At 46.0% G+C, this 22,120-nt stretch overlaps 1 protein-coding gene across 3 annotated transcripts in view; it reads left to right on the top strand.

The window, feature by feature from the left end:
• The first annotated feature begins 29 nt into the window (after positions 1-29).
• The window catches only part of SZT2 (SZT2 subunit of KICSTOR complex), a 53,188-nt gene continuing 31,097 nt past the window's right edge, over positions 30-22,120 (top strand). For 2 of the 3 annotated variants that reach the window (XM_055401776.2, XM_055401778.2), the window contains exons 1-7: positions 30-144; positions 12,687-12,812; positions 13,110-13,283; positions 13,580-13,750; positions 17,301-17,432; positions 18,179-18,320; positions 18,727-18,833. In XM_055401776.2, coding sequence (XP_055257751.2) covers positions 118-144; positions 12,687-12,812; positions 13,110-13,283; positions 13,580-13,750; positions 17,301-17,432; positions 18,179-18,320; positions 18,727-18,833 — 879 coding nt within the window. In that variant the 5' untranslated portion in view covers positions 30-117. Of the gene's footprint in view, positions 145-12,686; positions 12,813-13,109; positions 13,284-13,579; positions 13,751-15,374; positions 16,830-17,300; positions 17,433-18,178; positions 18,321-18,726; positions 18,834-22,120 lie in introns of those variants that run through there. The other variant, XM_055401777.2, reaches the window with a different exon arrangement.

The raw sequence follows: 22,120 nt of genomic DNA on the forward strand, positions 1-22,120 counted from the left end.
AAGCGGAGAACTCGACCCTCCCACCCACTTCCGTCCCCGCCAGTCGCGAGACCTCCGGGTCAGGGGTCGGGAGCGGAGCATCGTCTCTGGCCCGGGCCGGCGCGGGAGGGCTGTGTGATGGCCTCGGAGCGCCCGGAGCCGGAGGTGAGGGGCGGGCGGGCGCAGCGCTGGGCCTGGACATCCGAGGGGGAGGGTCCGGCGGCCAGGCGCGGCCGTGGCCTCCTCCGGGTCTGGGGGCCGCCTGGCCCTCCTGAAGGCCCAACAGTAGCATCCCCTCACCCCCACTTTCCTCGGGGGGGCTAGAGGAGGAACTCGAGGCTCAGTTTTGTTTGCCGAAATTTAATCCACGACTCTCAGCTCTAGGGCTCTTGGTTTCTTTGACCTCGTAATGGCTTTCAGAAAATCTGTATTTTGATTTTCTGTTGCAGTTTCAGTGGGCAGGTTTGCCGGTTGCTGCATCTTTCAAATATTATTGGAATGCCATAAAGAGCATAAATTATTTAGGTTCTAGCGCTCATGCTGTTGGAAAGCAGCTTAGATTTCTTGAAAAAACGTTGGATTCAGAGTGAAACCTCGTTCTAGTATTGGCGCTGCCCTGTAGCTATCTGTGCAACTTTGGGCAAGTCTTGACTTCCCGTATCCTGTTTCCTTCTTGTAAAATACCTATCTTCTGGTCTATTGTGAGGATCACACGTTTTAAATCGGAAAATGCAAATGAAGCATCCATTAAGTACTAAGGACCATGCAAGGAACTTTTGTATACATAGTGTGGTTCAGACTTGTGCAAGGAAGGTGACAATAGCCATTTCCATTTACAGACAAACTAAAAATCGAGAGAAGTGAAGTACCTTACCCAAGTGCTACTCTCAGCTGGGGAGTAGCAGATTTTTGGAATTAGAAGTGTAAAATGTCAGATTTGGAAAGAAAACATCACTAGGAGAGGTGCCCAATCTTACAGGAGAACATGTGAGTGGATGGGAAGGGTGAAAGGTATATAATCATGCATTGAGTCCTTACCTGTTGAATGCTTACTGTGTGCCAGAGACCATCTTAGCGCTTTACCAGTGTCAAACATTACTCTCAACCCTGCGAAGTAGACACTGTTATCCCCATTTTTCAGTTGAGGAAACTGAGGCACAGGGACTTTAAGAGTAACAAAGTTGCACAGCTAGTAAGTGGCAGAGCCAGGACTCCAAAACAGGTGGTCCCTTGTAGATCTTGTGTTCTTAGCCATAATGTTTACAGTGCAAAAAGAAAGTAGCCACAGGATGGTAAATCTCCAGTGTTAGGATTTGATGTAATGAGACCCAAGATTAAATACAATTGCAGGAAACTACCCTATTAAAAAGGATCAGATGTGCTCACAGGGCTGGTGGAGTAGCCTATGCATCAGAAATACCATTACTTTACTGAGGAATACTCAAGGAGTTTGGAGCATGTTTTGTGGATTAAAATGAGAAGACATGGAGGGATGCTGTGAAATACAACAGACCTTTCAGGCATATAGTCTAAAACAGCATTATCCAATAGAAACCCAATGCAGGCCATATATGCCAGTTTTCTAGTAGCCGCTTAAAGAGGTTAAAAAAAATAGGTAAAATTAATTTATAATAATATATTTTCTTTAACCCCATATTTCCAAAATAGTGTCATTTCAACATGTAATGAATATTAAAAATTATGAGATATTTAACGTTCTTCTTTTGTATCAAGTCTTTAAAATCCAGAGTGTATTTTACACTTAAGCATATGTCACTTTGGGCTATCAGTATCTCAAGTGCTCAGTAGCCATGGATGGTGATGGCTACCATACTAAGCAATGAAAATCTAAAGTAACTTGAATCAACATACGTTCCTGGCAGTCTCACTCAACCACAAGTTCATTTGTTAAATTCTTGATTTGCATTTCTGAAAATCTTACCCCAGAAGGTAAAGGGAGTGAAGAGTCCTACCCTTTGGCAGAAAAGTGACTGACTGTTAGAAGTTATTATAATCCCAAGAAAGATTGGGCCTAGTCAGATTTAAGAAGTTATCATTCCTTGGATACTTAAATGATGTGTGCTGTTATGTACTTGGAATTGTGCTAAGTATCAGGGTGGATAGGGAGCAGTGTAAGACACTCCCTATTTTAAAGGAGTGAACAAACATTGAATTATGATAATAAGTGCCTCAAAGGAAAAGTACAGAACGAGTGAGTGTTTAACAAGGGTTCTTAACCTAATTGTTAAGTGAAGGGGGTGGATCCTAAAGCCTTTTCAGAGGAATGATATTTAAGCGTGGAGGAGTGGAGGGTGGCAGTGAGGAGAGGTGAAATACATTGCAGGCAAAGGGAAATTGACAATCCGGAGGGAAGGAGGAGCTGTGAGCCTTCAGAGAACTTAGAGGAAGCAGCTGCTCATGGGGGCTCGGTGACAGAATAACTAACACGAATGCTTCCTGAGTTATCTGCTGCTGCTGCTGCTGCTGCTAGGTCGCTTCAGTCGTGTCCGACTCTATGCGACCCCATAGACGGCAGCCCACCAGGCTCCACCATCTCTGGGATTCTCCAGGCAAGAACATTGGAGTGGGTTGCCATTTCCTTCTCCAATGAATGAAAGTGAAAAGTGAAAGTGAAGTCGCTCAGTCGTGTCCGACTAGTAGCGATCCCATGGACTGTAGCCCACCAGGCTCCTCTGTCCATGGAAGTTTCCGGGCAAGAATACTGGAGTGGGTTGCCATTTCCTTCTCCGAGTTATCGTCTAATACTTGGGAAATCGCCGTGAAATCAGCACAGTTATTATCCCTCTTCACAGGTGAGGAAACTCAGGCGCAGAGAGTTTAAGTAACTTCACCAAGGCCTTATTCTAATAAGCAGTGGAAGCAGTGTGTGATCTTAAGCACTCAGACTCAGGGGGAGGTGGGTGAGAGATAAGACTGGTGAAGAAAATTCAGGTTAAAGCCGTGCTTGAGGTTCAGGACTTTGGCATATGTACAGTGGTTCAAGGGCAGGTGAAAACTCTTGTGGAGCTCTGTTAACAGAAAACAGCACAGGGGTTGGAAAAGGCTTCAAGAATAATTTGTACCTTAACCACCAAGGGACAGAGGCAACAAACAAAAAGACAAATGAATGAGGTGGACATTGTTTCCTTCATCCTGGCGTACATAGTGTGCAGCACATGCCTCGTGTCTTACTCAGCTTGCTATGAATGGTATGTAGGCCTCAGTGAACGTTCCAGAGAAGGATGAGCTTTCTCTATCATTGTCTGATTCTACTGGTTAATTGCCATAACATCCTTCTGAAGTAGACATTCTTATTCACATATTACAGATGAAACTGAGGTCTGGAAAAACTGACTTGTCCAAGTTCAGTTGGATACCAAGTAGTAGAGCATATTTGAATCCAGGTCTCTGCCTTCAAAACTCTGCTTTCTCTTTGCCAGACAACTCCAATGTACTTCAAACTCAGGAGGATTCAGTATCGGATTCAATCTCCACGCAAGTGTCAGTGCTGTGAAAACACAGCTAACTCAGGAATTGTCAACCAGTGCAGTGGAAGAGTGACTTGGGGTAGCTCATGAAGTGTAGACTCCTAAGCCTTCTCAACTCTTAATTCAGTTGGTCTCAGGTGGTGCCCAGGTTTCTGCAGTTTAACAAGCACCTCAAGTGGTTCTGATGCCACTGGGTTCTTGGATTACACTTGGAAAAATACCACTGTAGCTGCCTGAATTAATTGTTGAGTCTTTTGGTTTCGATAAATTGCATCTTGAATGTGAAGAAAACTTAGAGCTGATGTTTGTGAAAATGTAGTTGTTGACTTTGAAGGATACATACAAGGGGGAATGTTGCAAGAAGGCTTGAGTAAGGAAATGTTCCTGGTTTCAAGAGTGTGGATTCTGTAAGAACCGATTGATGAACTCAACTTCAGTTTGGCCTTGAAGAGTTAGTCCATCATTCAAAATAACCTTTGAGACAAGCTGGAGAATCGGAAGCTACTGGAGAATCAGAAGTAGTGGAATTAAGCAGCCTACTAACAAATATTCTGAAGGAAGTCTTCTAATAAGACAGTTCTTGTCTGTACCCTCCATCTGGTATATCCCCCTTTCCCTCCTCACTTAGTCAACTCTGCTCAACCTTCAGGGTCACTTTCTCTTAAGACTCACCTCTGAGTCAGGTTACTTTGTTACATGCTCTCATAAAACCACATTCTTATCCTTAGGCACACCTAGTTTGTATTAATATAATAATTAGAGTGACTATCTGATTGGTTTTTTTTCATTATAGGGTAAATTCTGTGAGAGCAGAGAATGCCAGTTTTTGCTTTCCATCATATCCTTAGGACCTAGCCCCATGTTGGCACATGGCAGACTCTGTAAATTTGTTGAGTGACAAATGAATGCACACTCACCTTACCTTTGTCCTCTTTGGACTTGGATGAGGACTTGATGGCATCGTGATTGAATCAACAGGGAAATTAAGCTCTAAAGAGATTTACTAGAAGACAAAACAGCAGCCTAAGCTTCACAATAGAATAATATTCTGGGTTTATCCAATGTAATAGGACGAATTGAATAATTGTATGTGTCCAGAAAAGCCAGCTGCATTAGGACAGAATGGGGGATGTGTCTAAGCAGCAGACGCGAGAAAATCATAGAGGTTTCTCGGGTCAACGGCGTGGTAAAGCTTTCCCAAAGTGAATAGAATGTGGGATACTCTGAATCTGTGACCTCACCTGGGTCTTATACTCCATTCTGGCCTCCGCATTTTAAGTTGAAAAGTAGACCAGCCAGAGTTCGTTTGTGGGCTTGTGATCTAAGTTATAAAATAGGGAACTCAAACCATGCTGTTCGAGATACACTTAAGGAACCTGGAAACGTTTATTGTGAAGCAGCAAAGACTCAGAACCATCATCAGATATCTGATAGATTCTTCTTTGGCAGAGGGTCAGATTTTCCCTCTGTGGCCTCAGAAGGTAAAACCCAAGGTGAGTTACATATTTTCAAGAGAGCAGATTTCAAGAGCAGGTCAATGTAATATCAAGAAGACAGATTCTGGCTCAGTGTGAAGAAATTTCTAATGCTGCCAACCCGGTGAGGGCGAGCACAAAAAGCTAAAGTGAATGGCTGTGCAGGACTTCGTCCAGACTCAAAGCAGCAGCACCCTGTTACTACTGATACATGCATTTATGTGGCACTTTTAACTTTACAATGTGCTTTCACCCGTCATTGGGGTAGGTGATGATATTTTATAGAGGAAGAAACTAAAGGTCAAGGCCAGAGTCTCAGCTGTCACATTTTCTTTCTGTAATACTGTCATTCTATCTAAAGCTAATCTATTAGTCTACACCAGAACCACCCTCCCCCCCATTCCAGAATTGTAGAGAAGATAGTATCAGTAAAGAACATACTGCTGCTGCTGCTGCTAAGTCACTTCAGTCGTGTCCGACTCTGTGTGACCCCATAGATGGCAGCCCACCAGGCTCCCCCGTCCCTGGGATTCTCCAGGCAAGAACACTGGAGTGGGTTGCCATTTCCTTCTCCAATGTGTGAAAGTGAAAAGTGAAAGTGAAGTCGCTCAGTCGTGTCTGACCCTCAGCGACCGACGGACTGCAGCCTACCAGGCTCCTCCATCTATGGGATTTTCTAGGCAAGAGTACTGGAGTGGCTTGCCATTGCCTTCTCCGAAGAACATACTAGTAGGGGGAAAAAACTTGGTAAAAACAACTTTCATGGAGGCAAAGGAAAAGTCTAAACAGTAGTTTTTCCACAAAGCAGATGAGGAAGGATAGGAGTTCTTGAACAACAAAAGCCAGATGTTGATAAAAGTGAAAAATTTGGAATCACTGGTAAGATACTAAGAACATAGCTTAAAACAGAGAAGAGAGTGAATATAATTTGTGGGAGCTATTTCTCTCCTTCATACATTAATTCAACAAATATTCCTTCCCTTAGTGTGTCTTGGCACTGTGCTGGTTGCCAGAGATATAGCAAAGAACAACACAACGCAGACAGCCCTTGCCTCCCTGCAGTGTCTGCACTTGTTGGGGAAATCAACATTAAAAAGTACACAAATTTTTTAGTATTAACTCTGGTGGGTGCTATGAAGAAATTTAGACTGCTTTGTGAATGCCTAACAAGATACCAAACGGTACAGGGAATCATTGAAAGGTTCATTTATTAAACCCAGAGTGGCCAGGATTTTAGTCCTAGAAGATGAAGTGACCAGGTGTCCCCAACTGTCATGGTGCTGACACGTAGGCCTGTGCTTTCCCTCCTTTAACCCTGGCTCTGTATGGGCCAAAAACTCCTTTCCTGGCTAGTTCCTTGCACAACTGAAACAAACTGGCATTAAAAAAAAAAAAAAATACCTTTACTCACCACCAAAGAAGAACAAAAGGAAAATAGCATGGAGACTAGTGTTATGATGACCTCACCTTGAGAAGAGTTGTCCTGCCTATGATTGGTTTTAAATGTTGCATTTGCTTTGCTTAGAACATAGAGTGAATTCACTTATTCAGCAAAATTGTATAGAGCATCCTATTGTCAGGCAGCGCACCAGACTCCGGGGATAGAGTGATAAACAGAAAGGGCTGCTGAACTGGGATATCCTTCTGATTCTGATAATACTGAACCCAACCCAGCGTTTTTCAAGATAGGAACCGTGGCACAGTCACCGTGTAGACGAGAGAGGTCACTAAGACCGCACAGCCAATCCAGAGGGAGAGCTTGCCTAGTTTTCAAGAGTAACTCATTCTGAGACCAGGGATCAGAGAAAGAGGGCATGGAATTGCTGCTCTTTCCTTTCAAGCCCATTAGACCCCTTTTGTCTTTGGCAATAACAGCATTCAATTTGATGGGAACTTCTGAGGGGAATGATGGTTAGAAATGATAGGAAATAACTATACCTGATTTCTCTGACTACCAGAAATCATCCTGCAGCCTACTGGTTCTTGGTGTTACCTTAAGCATCCTTGACACCTTTTTTTTTTTTTTTTGGTTACTTTGGACTTCCCTGGTGACTCAGATGTAAAGAGTCTGCCCGCAGTGTGGGAGACCTGAGTTCGAGTCCTAGGTTGGGAAGATCTCCTGGAGAAGGACGTGGCAACCCACTGCAGTACTCTTGCCTAGAATATCCCATGGATGGAGGAGCCTGGCAGGCTACAGTCCATGGGGTCGCAAAGAGTCGGAGACACTGAGCAACTTTACTTTTCTTCCCTACTTTGATTAATCATCAGTTCTTGTCCATCTGATTATAAAGATTCCTTAAAGTGCAACTGAGCTCACTTGTCTTAAAGGTTAGTTCGACTGACTTTTCCCAAGACTGTCAGTGAAAGGCAGTGGTGGTTTTACATTCTAGTACAGCTCCTTGTCTCAGCAGGGAACAGGCGCAAACAGCTCACAGAATGGCTACTTTGAGTAGCTGTGCTATAGGCCATTGTCATCTCCCCTGGTTGTTAGGGGAGCTTTCTAAATCCTGTGGTAGCCAGGGGGCAAATTTTTTAAATGCAGATACAATAATACTGCCCTGCTGAAAAAAGATTTAGGTAGCTTGACCTAATTCTTGGATAAAATCTAGAATCCTAGCCAGGGCCTACCTCAGGCCCTTGCAGGATAACAGTATAACAGTAGTATTTGCCAGAGTGTAATTTTAGACAGTATAGAGACAACACAAAGTAATACTGAATCGCATCACATTGATGTTTAAATTGTCTTTTTGAATTATGTCACAGAATCCTTTATAAACCTCCATCATGTTCCTTCTTGTAACCATTTAAAAACTTTTCTGCTCCTAAGTCCCCAGTTTGATCCATATGTTAAGCTCAGTAGATGGGCTTTCAGCTCATCAGGCTTGACTTCTGACCCTGTGCCTACAAATTCTAGACCACTAGACCATTCAGGTATGACCTAAATCAAATCACTTACAATTATACAGTGGAAGTGACAAATAGATTCAAGGGATTAGATCTGATAGAGTGCCTGAAGAACAATGGATGGAGATTCGTGACATTGTACAGGAGGCAATGATCAAGACCATCCCCAAGAAAAATGCAAAAAGGCAAAATGGTTGTCTGAGGAGGCGTTACAAATAGAGAAAAGAAGAGACGCTAAAGGCAAAGAACAGGAAAGATATACCCACCCATCTGAATGCAGTGTTCCAAAGAATAGCAAGGAGAGATAAGAAAGCCTTGCTCAGTGATCAGTGCAAAGAAGTAGGGGAAAACAATAGAATGGGGAAGACTAGAGATCTCTTCAAGAAAATTAGAGATACCAAGGGAATATTTCATGCAAAGATGGGCACAGTAAAGGACAGAAATGGTATGGACCTAACAGAAGCAGAAGATATTAGGAAGAGGTGGCAAGACTACACAGAACTATACAAAAAAGATCTTCATGACCCAGATAACCATAATGGTGTTATCACTCACCTAGAGCCAGACATTCTGGAATGTGAAGTCAAGTGGGCCTTAGGAAGCATTACTATGAACAAAGCTAGTGGAGGTGATGGAATTCCAGTTGAGCTACTTCAAATCCTAAAAGATTGTGCTGTGAAAGTGCTGCACTCAATACACCAGCAAATAACTCAGCAGTGGTCACAGGACTGGAAAAGATCAGTTTTCATTCCAATTCCAAAGAAAGGCAGTGCCAAAGAATGTTCAAACTACTGCACAATTGTGCTCATCTCACACGCTAGCAAAGTAATGCTCAAGATTCTCCAAGCCAGGCTTCAACAGTACGTGAACCATGAACTTCCAGACGTCCAAGCTGGATTTAGGAAAGGCAGAGGAACCAGAGATCAAATTGCCAACATCCATTGGATCATTGAAAAAGCAAGAGAGTTCTAGAAAAACATCTGCTTTATTGACTGTGCCAAAGCCTTTGACTATGTGGATCACAACAAACTGGAAAATTCTGAAAGAGATGGGAATAGCAGACCACCTGACCTGCCCCCTGAGAAATCTGTATGCAGGTCAAGAAGCAACAGTTAGAACTGGACATGGAACAACACTGGGAAAGGAGTATGTCAAGAAATGACAATAGGGAAAGGAGTATGTCAAGGCTAAATGTTTTCACCCTACTTATTTAACTTATATGCAGAGTACCTCATGAGAAATGCTGGGCTGGGTAAAGCACAAGCTAGAATCAAGATTGCTGGGAGAAATATCAATAACCTCAGATATGCAGATAACACCACACTTGTGGTAGAAAGCAAACAAGAACTAAAGAGCCTCTTGATGAATGTGAAAGAGGAGAGTGAAAAAGTTGGCTTAAAGCTCAACATTCAGAAAACTAAGATCACGGCATCTGGTCCCATCACTTCATGGCAAATAGAAGGGGAAACAATGGAAACAGTGAGAGACTATTTTTTATAGGGTTCCAAAATCACTACAGATGGTGACCGCAGCCATGAAATTAAAAGATGCTTGCTCCTTGGAAGAAAAACTATGACCAACCTAGACAGCATATTGAAAAGCAGAGACATTACTTTGCTGACAAAGGTCTGTCTAGTCAAAGCTAAGGTTTTTCCAGTAGTCATGTATGGATGTGAGAGTTGGACTATAAAGAAAGCTGAGCACCAAAGAATCGATGCTTTTGAACTGTGGTGTTGGAGAAGACTCTTGAGAGTCCCTTGGACTGCACGGAGATCAAAACCAGTCAATCCTAAAAAAAATTCTGAATATTCATTGGAAGGACTGATGCTGAAACTCCAATAGTTTGGCCACCTGATGCGAAGAACTGACTCATTGGAAGAGACCCTGATGCTTGGAAAGACTGAAGGCAGGAGGAGAAGGGGACAACAGAGGATGAGATATTTGGATGGTGTCACTGACTTGATGGACATGAGTTTGAGCAAGCTCCAGGAGTTGGTGAAGCCTGGCATTCTGCAGTCCATGGGGTCGCAAAAAGGTGGACACGACTGAGCGACTGAACTGAAATACAAATTCTGCTAAGCCGCCTAACTTTTTTGTACCTCCGCTTGCTTCTGTTAAATGTTTTGTGTGAAGACTGAATGTGGTTACCTAGGTAAAGGGCCTAGTGTTTAGCCTGATCATAACCTGTAATGGTTAACTTCTATTGCGTTCTAACGGAGTGCCATGCACTGTGCTGAGCACTTCATACGCATAGTTTCCCTTCATCCGCAGAACAGCACAATTCAATTGGTATTAGGATTGGTACTGGTGTTAGGATCTAATACCAATACTGTCTTCATTTTACAAATGGGGACACTGAGACTTATATAGGTTAAGTACCTTTTCCACAATCTCACTGCTAATAGGAGGCTGAATTGGGATTCAAACCCAGGCTGTCTGAATCTGAACTTCTTATACTTAACCTCTACAGTGTTCTATTGAATGTATTTTAGGTACTCAATAAATCTGTGTTTCTTCCCTCTTCTTCCTTCTACTCTTATCCTTGCCATTTTCCAGTGTCTCTTTCTGTATCTCTTTTCCCAGACTTTAAACTTTTCATTTTGTATTGGGATATAGCCGATTAAAAATGTTGTGGTAGTTTCGGGTGAACACTGAAAGTACTCAGCCATACGTATACGTGTATCCATTGTTTCTATATCTCTTTATGCTTACCTTCTATCTTGGAGAGAAGGGTCTGTCTTCAACATTAGTCGTTGTATCTCTGCTCTCCAAACTCTTCTCCAACATCAGGTATCCATCATTATTGCTTTTCCAGTACTTTTTCCATCTCTGCTCCATGGGTATTTCCCCATTATTGGAGAAAAAAAAAAATCTTCATTTCAACATCCCATTTCTCAACAGGATATCACTGGCTTCTGCTCACTTCCTTGCAGTCTGGCATTTCCCCCCTCACTAGGAACATGGGAAGAGAAATTTGCAGTTTGTCTAAGTAGGAGGAGAGTAATCTTTTATCTGAGGCAAGAGTAAGGGAGTAAAGGATGTTACTAATAAGGGTTAATCTTGAGGAAACATCAAGGAGTTAAGGCCAGCTGACCCTTATTTCTCTGCAAAACAGTAGGCAGGTTTATCTGCTGGGACCACAGGAGTTGACAGATTGGAAAACCTGAGGGGACTAAGGAAAGGTTACTGACCAGGGAAAGGTAAAATGATTGGTAACGTTCTCCAACCAAGGTCCGTCTAGTCAAGGCTATGGTTTTTTCCCGTGGTCATGTATGGATGTGAGAGTTGGACTGTGAAGAAAGCTGATCGCCGAAGAATTGATGCTTTTGAACTGTGGTGTTGGAGAAGACTCTTGAGAGTCCCTTGGACTGTAAGGAGATCCAACCAGTCCATTCTAGAGGAGATCAATCCTGGGTGTTCATTGGAAGGACTGATGCTAAAGCTGAAACTGCAATACTTTGGCCACCTCATGCGATGAGTTGACTCACTGGAAAAGACTCTGATGCTGGGAAAGGTTGGGGGCGGGAAGAGAAGGGGACGACAGAGAATGAGATGGCTGGATGGCATCACTGACTCTGTGGACATGAGTTTGAGTGAACTCCAGGAGTTGGTGATGGACAGGGAGGCCTGGCACGCTCTGATTCATGGGGTCATGGAGAGTCGGACACGACTGAGTGACTGAACTGAACTGAACTGAACGTTCGCTAGAAGTGGCACCACTCGCAAGGTGAGAAGTTTCTTTCCGTCAGAGTATACAGCTGGTACAGTGTATGTGTGGACAAGGAAGAAAGTTAAATTCATCCTGAGTCAAGAATTGGCCGGGCTTTTGTCACAACAAGTGAGGACACGGGCAAGGGAACAGATGGTCGTTAGCACACAGTTGAACCGACTGCCTGTGAGGCAATGGAAGGAAGGAACTGGAGCGTTGACAGCTGAGAAGGGTGGGGAGGGAGACTGTGACCCACAGAAGTTGGGCTTTGAGGTCTTCAGTAGGCTTGCCATTCAACCAGTGAATAGCTTTCACTACCTGCTGTTGTCAAGACTTAATAGGAACTGCCGGGCATTACTGAGTATCTGCTCTGTTTTAAGTGATTTGCTAAGCACAGGGACACAAAAATAGAGCAAGATGCAATCCCTGCCTTCAAAGAACTTAGAGTTTATTGGAGAAACTCACATATCCATTGAAATGTACAAAGGTCACTTGATATGCATAGAGGTCTTTAGAGGAGAAATGGGAACCAAGAGATGAGAATTGAATCCTTGGAAAGCGCATTGCACTGAAGTGGGAGTAACCGTTTCACCTCTGCTACCTTGCCTCTCGGTAATGGCTTCTGAGATTTTTGGACAGGTTACTTGCACTGTGATCTATATGTACTAGGAACGAGTGGATTTTAAAAAATACTTATTTAGCTGTGCCAGGTCTTAGTTGTGGCCACATGAATCATTAGTTGCAGCATGTGAACCCTTAGTTGAGGCACGTGGGATCCAGTTCCCTGCGTGCATGCTAAGTCACTTCGGTCATGTCCGATTCTTTGTGACCCCATGGACTGTAGCCTGCCAGGCTCCTCTGCCCATGGGATTCTCCTGGCAAGAATACTGGAGAGGGTTGCAATGTCCTCCTCCAGGGGATCTTCCTGACCCAGGGATCAAACCTTTGTCTCCTGCATTGCAGGCAGATTCTTTACCCATGGAGCCACCTGGCAAGCCCCTAGTTCCCTGGCCAGGGATCAGACCCAGGCCGCCTGCATGGGGTGCATGGAGTCTTAGCTGCTGGACCACCAGGGAAGTCCCTGGGACTAGTGAATTTTTATAGATTTATTAAATACCTCTTTATCCCTAGGTGGAAGAAGCGGGGCAGGTGTTCCTGTTGATGAAAAAGGATTATCGGATCTCCCGAAATGTTCGCCTGGCTTGGTTCCTCAATCACCTGCACCAGACTGTGCAGGCTACACCCCAAGAAATGCTGGTGAGGCCCGGAGACCTGCATAACATGAGGGCTGACCCCGAGGGTCTGGTTTTTTAGGAGAGTGCTGGAAACAGGAGGGGAGACTAACTCTGAGGGGTTCGATTCGAGGAGGGGCAAGTGACTTGGCCCACAAGATTTCACAGGGGACATTTTGTCTAGTCATTTTCCCAGCTTGGAGAAGTACTTGGTTGGGTTGCAGGAGGTAGAGCCAGTGGTGTGTCGTTTTGGATCTGGAAGTCAGGTCCTGGAGAGAAAGGGGTGACTTCCCTGACTCTTCCCTCTTCTCTCCATCGTCAGCTTAAGTCTGAGCAGGAGCTGGAAGTCCTCAGTGTCCTGCCTCCTGGGTGGCAGCCAGATGAGCCGGTGGTCCCCAGGCCCTTCCTCCTTGTACCATCCACCCGGGTCACCTTCCTGGCCTGGCAGTATCGGTTTGTCATTGAGCTGGACCTCAGCCCATCTACTGGCATTGTGGTAAGGGGTTGGTTGAGGGGAGGCAGTGGGAAGAAAGGCTTGGGTAGGAAGTGAGGAGTAAGAAGAGGCAGCCTGAGATAAGTGAAGAATGATCCCACAGTGGTACCACTGTGGAAAGGAGACAGATGTGTGAAGGAATGGTGGGTGTTTGAAGACAGAGCCCGTCCCATCTGTGCACTGTGTCAGAGGGTATGATGAACCTTCAGAATCTCAACCCCGGAAGCTGCTTATATTTGCCCTCTGCTCAGGGCTGTGTTTGGTTACCCTTGAGAGACCTTTCTTTGCATTGCCCTCAGGATGATTCCACTGGGGAGATCTTGTTTGATGAAGTTTTCCATGCCCTCTCCCGCTGCCTGGGCGGGCTGCTCCGGCCCTTCCGAGTGCCTGGATCTTGTATCGACTTCCAGCCTGAGATCTACGTCACTATCCAGGCCTACTCCTCCATCATTGGCCTGCAGTCCCATCAGGTATTGCATTCTTTCTCCATGTCTGTATCCTCAGACCTAATTTTGGGTAGTCCACTGACCCTGTCTCTACTCTCCATGCCCAAAGTCCCCAGCTCTCCTCAAACCTATTCCTAGTCATCTCTGCAAGTCTCTCTCCTCTTTAAAGTGTCTGTTGCTCTGGCCTTAAAGGGTCTTCCCGTAAGCATCAGGTGGGTTGGCAATGACTGGACAAATGCCTCTCTCGTTGCTCCTGTAAGTCTCTGGTTCTGCTCCTGGATGTCTCTTTTCTCTCCCCTGCCCCTTTTAGTTCCATCGGAAGGCTTGATACTGTCCTAACTCCTTGCACTGCCTCTAGGAGATGGTCTTTTGGGACAGTTTTGTGGTTTTGAAATATAGCAAAGACCCAGAAACATAATTTCTTCCAAGGAGAGAGGAGGGTCATTTTTTTTCTAGAACTCTGCGAGCTGTCGGTTGTTAATCCTGACCATGCAGATAATTACAGGCTTATCCAACACCCAGGCTGGCTATCAGAAGGCACTCCTTTTGGAGAATGGCCAAGTCTGTAACTGGAATATCTGTTTTGGGCTTAGATAAGTATTGGCCCAGTTTCCCCTCATCTGCTTGTAACCACCCTTAACTCATTGGTAGGGGCTTACCCTGAAACTATCCCTGATGGCTGCATTGTCAACTTAGCTATCACACTGGCTTTGAGAGAGGAGGATGCAAGAAACAGCATCTGAGGAGCTGAAATATGCATATGACATTTGGCACATGCCTGGGTCCCAGCCCTCTACCCAGCACTACAGTGTTCTAGTGCTGGTGTTAGGACTGTTGGTGGCAGACTACATCCCCAGACAGAGATCAGGCTTTGCGGGTACTCGCGGTCAAGGTGAGAAAAGTTTAGATGTTAGGTAATCACGCAACACTTGGTTCACTTTGACAAACACTTAGCGAAGCCCAATCTTTGCCAGGTCTGGGCTAGGTCCTGGATGAATCAGACACTGTTCCTGTCCTACTGGGAGGGGTTGAGAGCTTAGTGGGGAGACAGATATTGAAGGAGGTAATTTCAGTTGAAAGTGATAAGGGCACTGATAAGTTATGACTCAGGTGCTATGGGAGCACCCAGCCAGCCTGGAACAGCAGCAGGAGAGACTTTTGGACCGAGACATTTGAACTGAGTCTTGAGGGATGAATTGATGTTAATTATTTAAAACAGAGGAAATGGGCTTTCCAGACAGAGGGGCCAGCAGAAGCAAAGACATAGAGCTGTGAAACTGTGCTGTCAGTCACAGGGGTTCTAGGGAGCTACATGTTACTCAGCTGGACACAATGAAGACTGAGTGATGGGAGGGTTCCTGCTGCTGCTGCTGAGTCGCTTCAATCGTATCCAATTCTGTGCGACCCCATAAACGGCAGCCACTGGAGTGGGTTGCCATTTCCTCCAACGCATGAAAGTGAAAAGTGAAAGTGAAGTCGCTCAGGCATGTCCGACTCTTAGCGACCCTATGGACTGCAGCCTACTAGGCTCCTTTGCTCATGGGATTTTCCAGGCAAGAGTACTGGAGTGGGGTGCCATTGCCTTTTCCGGATGGGAGGGTTAGGAGGGTGGGAAAGGGGAGACTGGAGAGATAAGCGGGGACAGAATTATGAAACGCCTTGGATGTCATGGCTAAGAACTTGCAGTTTATCCTGCAGGGGAGTTTAGTGGTAAAGAGCATCTGTATCTGCAAGTGCCTCATGTGTTTCCTGGCTGTACCCCTTACCAGCTGTGTGCTCTTATGCAAGTTACTTAACTTCTCTGTGCATCTGGGTCTTTTCTCCAAAATGGGGATGTCACCAGTATTGCATGGTGACTGAATTAATGCACGTCAAGCATTTATTAATAAAGCAATGCCTGTCACACAGAAAACATGCAAATGTTAAATACTTAAATTACTAGTCACAGGTAGTAGAGAACTGTTGGAGGTTTGGAATGTCAGTGACAGGATCAAATGTGTACAGTAGGAAGATGACAGTTGTTTGTAGCCAGTGAGAAGAATTGAGGGCAAATTCTGGACGAGGGAGGACAGGCAGAGGATTGCTGCAGCATGGCAGAGGAAGTGAGTTCTGAACAAGGACAGCCACTGTGGAGAAGACAAGGGCTGAGAGCCCAGGGAAGCCTCCAGGGCCACTTGCCACTAAGTCAGCTGAGAAGTGCGGCAACTTCCTCAAGGTGCATCCTACTGTTTTTCAAAACAAAAAGTTGTCACATTTATACTAGATGCCCCTTGAAGGAGATTTGGAAAATATATAAAATATTTTTTAAAAAACCTACAGAACTTGCTCATAATATACCTCCCAGAAATAGCTATTTTTGACATGTTATGGAATGTCTTTTTTCTCTTTGAGTATGCATTTATTTCCCTCATCACCACTCCTCAGTCCAGAGACAGAAGAAACATCAAGGTTATTCCAGACACCCAGTTCTACCTCCTACTCTTTTAACATACGACATGGGCATTTTTTTCCACATCACTAAATATTTTTTGAAAACACAGTTTTAAATGACTGCTTCTCTTAATATTTTACCGTGTTTTTGTCATTATATATTTAGCCAAACCTTTATTGTTGAACCCTTAGGTTGACTCAGTTTTCACTCTTCTGAACAATACAACTCTGAACATTTTGCTCATCTTTTCACAGCCCCAGTTCCCAGTCTTCCTCTCCTCACAGTCAGGCCTTTAGTAGTCCAAAGTCCCACTCTGCCCTCTTCTGGCTGTCCCCACCCACTGGCCCAATTCTGAATAGAGAGTGAAGAAGTAGCTGTTGGGCGGGGAGGGCAGGGGTTGGGGAGAAGTGAGCAGATTGTAGGAGTCTCATGAGAACAGGGAGAGAGGAGAGATCCTGAGGGCCACCACAGTGGCCACCAGGTCTGTGTAAAATGTTTAGGATGGGAGAGCTTACTCATGTTGAAAGTAGAAGGAAGGAAACCCCACGGAGAGAGAGCCAAGATGTTAGACAGACAAAAGATTCAAGATTAGATGGAGATGTTAGCTTTGGGGAGACAAAAGAGGAAGAGGAATCTTTTCTTCGGAGCCTGAAAGCAAGAACAAGAACACAGGTAGATCCAAATGACTGGCAAATGCTGAGGGCATTTTCGGTGGGTTAGAGAGTAGTACACCCTGAAGGTTAGGGTGAGTGGGGAGTTCCTGTTGACTGGTTTCCTTTCTCTGTGAAAATGGAGGGTGGGAGTTATCTGCTAAGGGTAAAAAGAAGGAGGGAACACTCTTTGGGGGAATAAGATTCTAAGCTTAAGAAAGAGAAAAGATCCAGAGTAGCTTCTGTGTGCAGTGCTTGGAAATCAACAAGAATAAGGACGCACGAGTCAAAAGAGGCTTTTCCTGGCCAGATAGGCAGCTTGTAGACAGTGTGCTGGAGGCCAGGATGGAGGAAACTGGAAGATGTTAGTGGTGCCCCCATGCAGGAGCTTGGGGCAGCCCAGCGTGGTGAATAAATAGGGAGACCAGAGGGCTACTGCCCAGTGACCCCTGCCCTTCATGTCATGTCTCGCTCTTTCCCTTGTGCTTCTCAGGTGCTGGTCCAGGGCTGCCTTTTGGACCCTTCCCAGCGGGAGGTGTTCTTGCAGCAGGTGTATGCGCAGCTCTGTCTCTTTGAGGATAAGGTGGCCACCATGCTACAGCAGCAGTATGACCCCCAGAACCAGGTAGGTAGAGGCCGCCTAGAAGGAGGAGCTTTTAAGGGACAGAGGAAGGACAAGCCAAAGGTCATAGAGGAAAGAGACAGCAGAAAAAAAGGGCTAAAAGCCAGGGGCAGAGGGCACCAAGGAAAGAAGTGCTAGTGAGTGCACACAATAGGTTCCCTGTTGGAAGAGGGCTTACAGAGACTCCCCAAGACACACATTGTTGCTGGGAGAAGATGTGGAGGCTGTTTGCTTGTGTTTTTTCAGTCCTGAATCTTCTCCCCGAGGGGATCTGAGAAGGTGGTCGTGGGTGACTTTGATTTATACTATTTTGTGTAATCTGGGATAAAGCTGCTTGGGTTCACCATAGTGCACTCTCTTGTTCTTTTAGATATCTGAGAAGTAGCCAGGCAGGTGGCAGGTCTGTGTGTCTGAAGACTTAAATCTGATTGGTATATTAATATATGTCATAAAGGCAATGGAAGAATACAGAAAGGGGCCCTTACTGGCAAAAGGTGGGGAAGGCCTGCTCCAGGACAATGTGGTGCTTCACCTGGTGCTGGACCCCTTGCCCATCTGAGGATCAGCCTCCAAGCACACAGCAGGGGAAGGAGCATAGTCAGGACTTGGCCACACAGGAGGGAAAGTGGAGAGCTCATAGGATTAGGCCTGTCTGGCCTGGGCAATGCTAGTCTATCAATTCTGGTTTTGCTGTGGATGGGGTAGCAGCGCCATCTGTCCCATTCAATCTTTTCTGTAACTTGGGCCAGACCGAGGACCAGTCCCCAGACTCAGGGGAGCCCTCAGGTCGGAAAGTGGGCGTTTCCATGGTGACAGCTGATCTCGGACTGGTCAGTATGATTCGTCAGGGCATCCTGGCGCTGCAGCTGCTGCCCTCCAACTCCAGTGCAGGTCAGTAGGAGGAATGTTGGTGAGATTGGGGAAAGGGAGTACAGGAAGGGTGGGTGGTATTATCAGCAAAGATAGAAGTTCCAGAGGATTGGTGGGCCGCAGGGAAGCGTGTCTGTTTCCTTGTTTGTGAAAGTAAGTGTTCAGTAGTGTATGTCTCGAGTACTCCCAGCTCTGATGACCAGCAGGGACCCTGGTTGGAAGGAGCAGAGCTCCAAGATCACCTCTTGGGAGGAGTTTTGGACCCAGTCCTCGAGAGGCTGGAGCAGGAGGGAAGGGGAGAAGGAAAGGTATTGGAGGATTATAAAACACAGTGGTTGGTGGACACCGAGGTCCTGTCCCTTGGGCGCCTCCCTGTGACTCTGATCTGGAGGGACCCCAGGTCTGAGTCTGATGCTTCCTGTTCCAGGTATCATTGTGATCACGGATGGAGTGACCAGTGTCCCTGATGTTGCTGTCTGTGAGACGCTGCTGAACCAGCTTCGCAGTGGCACTGTGGCCTGTTCTTTTGTGCAGGTAAGGACTTTCTGGGAAGGAGGAGAGGAAAGTATCATGCCTTACCAGGTGGAATGTGGCTGGTTACTTTCTCATAGGCAGTGGTTTCCCAGGTAAAGCCAACAGCATAGTTCTGGAGGGATGGTGGGTACGGGGATGGAACGTCATGTCTAGAACAGGATCGTAGAGTGGTGGGAGAGGGTTCTCAGCTTTGTTCTGTCCTTAGGATGTGAGAGACAGCACGTTACAGTAGAAGAATGCAGAATTTGCTGTCCGGCAGTCAGTTCCAGTCCCACCTCCCTCATTAGATTAGTTATTCCTGTTTTGGTTGCAAGGGTCAGAAAACCCAGCTCAAACTAGCTTACGCAGAGGAGGGAGTGCGTAAATTCAGGGTTCTGCAGCCAGTTTGGATTGACAGGCTATAGGACAGAAGGCAGAGACCTGTGGAAAGTGAGGCTGGAGGGTAGGCATAGGCCAGAGCATGGAAAGGTGCTTCTGCTGTGTTAGAGGAGTTCCAGCATAACTCTGTGGGTGACGCTGATAGAGGGAAGGAAAGTCACTTACTAGGTTTATGTTTTATAAATGTCATTCATTGCTGGGGGAGGGACAAGAGTGGAGGCAGGGAGGCTGTTATTGCAGTGGTCAGGTGAGAGGATCAGGACTTAAACTAGGGGAATTCAGGGTAAGAGAGAATGGGGGTAGCATTAAGGAAATGAAAGGGCAGCATCAACACGACTTATGATTAGCAAGGTGTGAGGCGTGAACAAGAAAGAGGGGCTAAGGATGTCTCCAAGGTTCTGACTTCACTGATGACTGGGAGCCGGCAGAGTCAACAGAGAGCAGCAGTTGGGGTGGAGTGCGGACAGGACGATGAGTCCAGTGTGTGCACATTGTACCAGGGCCTATGTGTCACCTTTGGAGTTAGGCATGCCTGGCCGGAATCCTGGCTCCACTTACTGGCTGTGTGATGTGGACACATCACTTCACTTCTTGGGTGGATTCATTTGTCAATGGAGATTGTAATAGTACCTTCCTCAGTGGGTGAGGTGATGCATTTGAAGGGTTTAGCATAGTGCAGAATTACATAGTCAGTGACTGCTGTTCGTAGCAGTTAGCAGTCGGACATGTAGATCAGATACTCAGGAGTCCACACTGATTGAGAGAAAGTGAGGATTTGAGCAGCCTACACATGGCATTCAAGAATAGATGAGGGTCCCCAAAGAACTTGGGGGCTACTGGGGTTTAAAGATCTTTCATAGAGAGGGGACCCAGCAAAGAATGAAGAGGAAATAATCAGACAAAACCCAGAAGGCTCTGGTGTCAAGAATTTCAGGGTTTGGGGGGGAAAGGAGTACTTCACAGCATGAGAGGCAGTAGAGAGATCGTGTGCAGTGAGGAATGAAAAGTGCCCTTTGGGTTTGGCAGTTAGGTTATGGACATTTTTTTCGCGGCTGCTACAGTCAAGAGGCGGTGAGAGAAGTGACTGCAGTGCACGGAAGAGTGGATAGAAGGGAAGGATGTAGAGACAAGTGTTGACATGTGGAATCTGGGTGTTCAGATCAAGGGAGGAGCAAGCGTGCTCGAGAGAGAGACCGGCAGCCTGAGGGGAGGATAGTGTGGAAAGAGAGGGGTGTTCCCATTTGTGTTTTAAGCTAGAGACTTCATGTTTCCAAAGGGCCATGGTGGAGCAGAGTTTGAAAGTAAAGGAAAAGAAGCTGGATAGAGTGAAGTCCCTAAATTAACAGGAGGGCGTTGGCTCAAAAAATAAATTGAGGTATTCTTGGAGCAGAAGAGTGTCCTTCCTTCCCTGAGACTAGGATAGAAGTGAAGACATGTGCTGTGAGGGAGGGAGGCAGAGCTGAGAGGGAGGAGTGACACTGAGGACCAGCCTGAAGGACCAGCTGGATTGGGTGTCACACGTTCTGATGTGGCGCCACCCTACACAACTATGCAGTTTTTCTTCCATTTGGGATCCAACCAGTCCATCCTAAAGGAGACCAGTCCTGGGTGTTCATTGGAAGGACTGATGCTGAAGCTGAAGCTCCAGTACTTTGGCCACCTTGTGCGAAGGGTTGACTCACTGGAAAAGACCCTGATCCTGGGAGGGATTGGGGGCAGGAGGAGAAGGGGACGACAGAGGATGAGGTGGTTGGATGGCATCACCGACTCAATGGACATGAGTTTGGGTGAACTCCGGGAGTTGGTGATGGACAGGGAGGCCTGGCGTGCTGCGATTCATGGGGTCGCAAAGAGTCAGACACGACTGAGCGACTGAACTGAACTGAACAGAAGATCTCATTTGGGATCTGGGTATAGAGCTTGTGATCCTAGTTGGGATTTCCAGGTGGAAGCAGAAGAAAGTTGAGGAGGGCCTGGGAGTTGAGAATGTTGCGTAAGAAGTTGCTTGAACATGCGGTCCAGGCTGGGTTGAGAAAAGAGGGCCAGGAGGACACGGATAGATTTGAAAAGAGCAAAGGTTCAAGGCCTGGGAGTCTTAATGGGATCAGAGAGCAGCAGGAGGAGGAGGATGAAAGGAACTTAAAAATGGGACAGAGTTATGTGTAATCAGGGATGTGGCAATTGAGTTCTCAAAGAGGAAGTAGTTCCAGGTGAAGCCGGGGGCCAGTGTGTAGCTAGGGGGCAGGTGAGTGGAACAAAGTTCTTGGAGATGAGGGTTAAGGAGCTGAGTGGCCAGGGAATTGAATGAACCATCTGTAGGTGTCCCCACCTCTGATCTCTAAAGCCTGATGATCTGAGGTGGAGCTGATGTAATAATAATAGAAATAACTTGCACAGTAAATGTAATACAATTGAATCATCCTGAAACCATCCCCCTCAACCCTGGTTCATGGGATAATCGTCTTCCATGAAATTGGTCACTGGTGCCAAAAAGGTTGGGGACCGCTGAATTCTAGAGTATACCTCCAAAGGACCAACTAGTAAACATTTTAAGCTTTGTGGGCCATATGGTTGTCCCAGCTACTCAGCTGTGCTCTTGTAGCCTGAAAGCAGGCATGTACAGTAGGAAGATGAATGGGCATGCTGTGTTCCAATAAAAGTTTATTTATAAAAATAGATGCTAGGCTAGATTTGACTGCAGGTTGTATGTGGTTTGCCAATCTCTGATCTATAGTTTTAGTGCTCAAACTATGTCCACAGAGCAGCAGCCTTGGCATTGCCAGGGAGCTTGTTAGAAATGCAAAATCTTAGGCTCCCACCCCAGACCTCAGGTGTTTTGTGTGCACCCTAAGGTTTGAGAAGCACCCTGTCAGACACTGCAGTCTTGAGATGATGATAGGAATTTGGTG

This window comes from Moschus berezovskii, chromosome 4 (assembly GCF_049115385.1).
Source record: "Moschus berezovskii isolate FMDL1 chromosome 4, NW_MosBer_1.0, whole genome shotgun sequence".
Lineage (NCBI taxonomy): Eukaryota > Metazoa > Chordata > Mammalia > Artiodactyla > Moschidae > Moschus > Moschus berezovskii.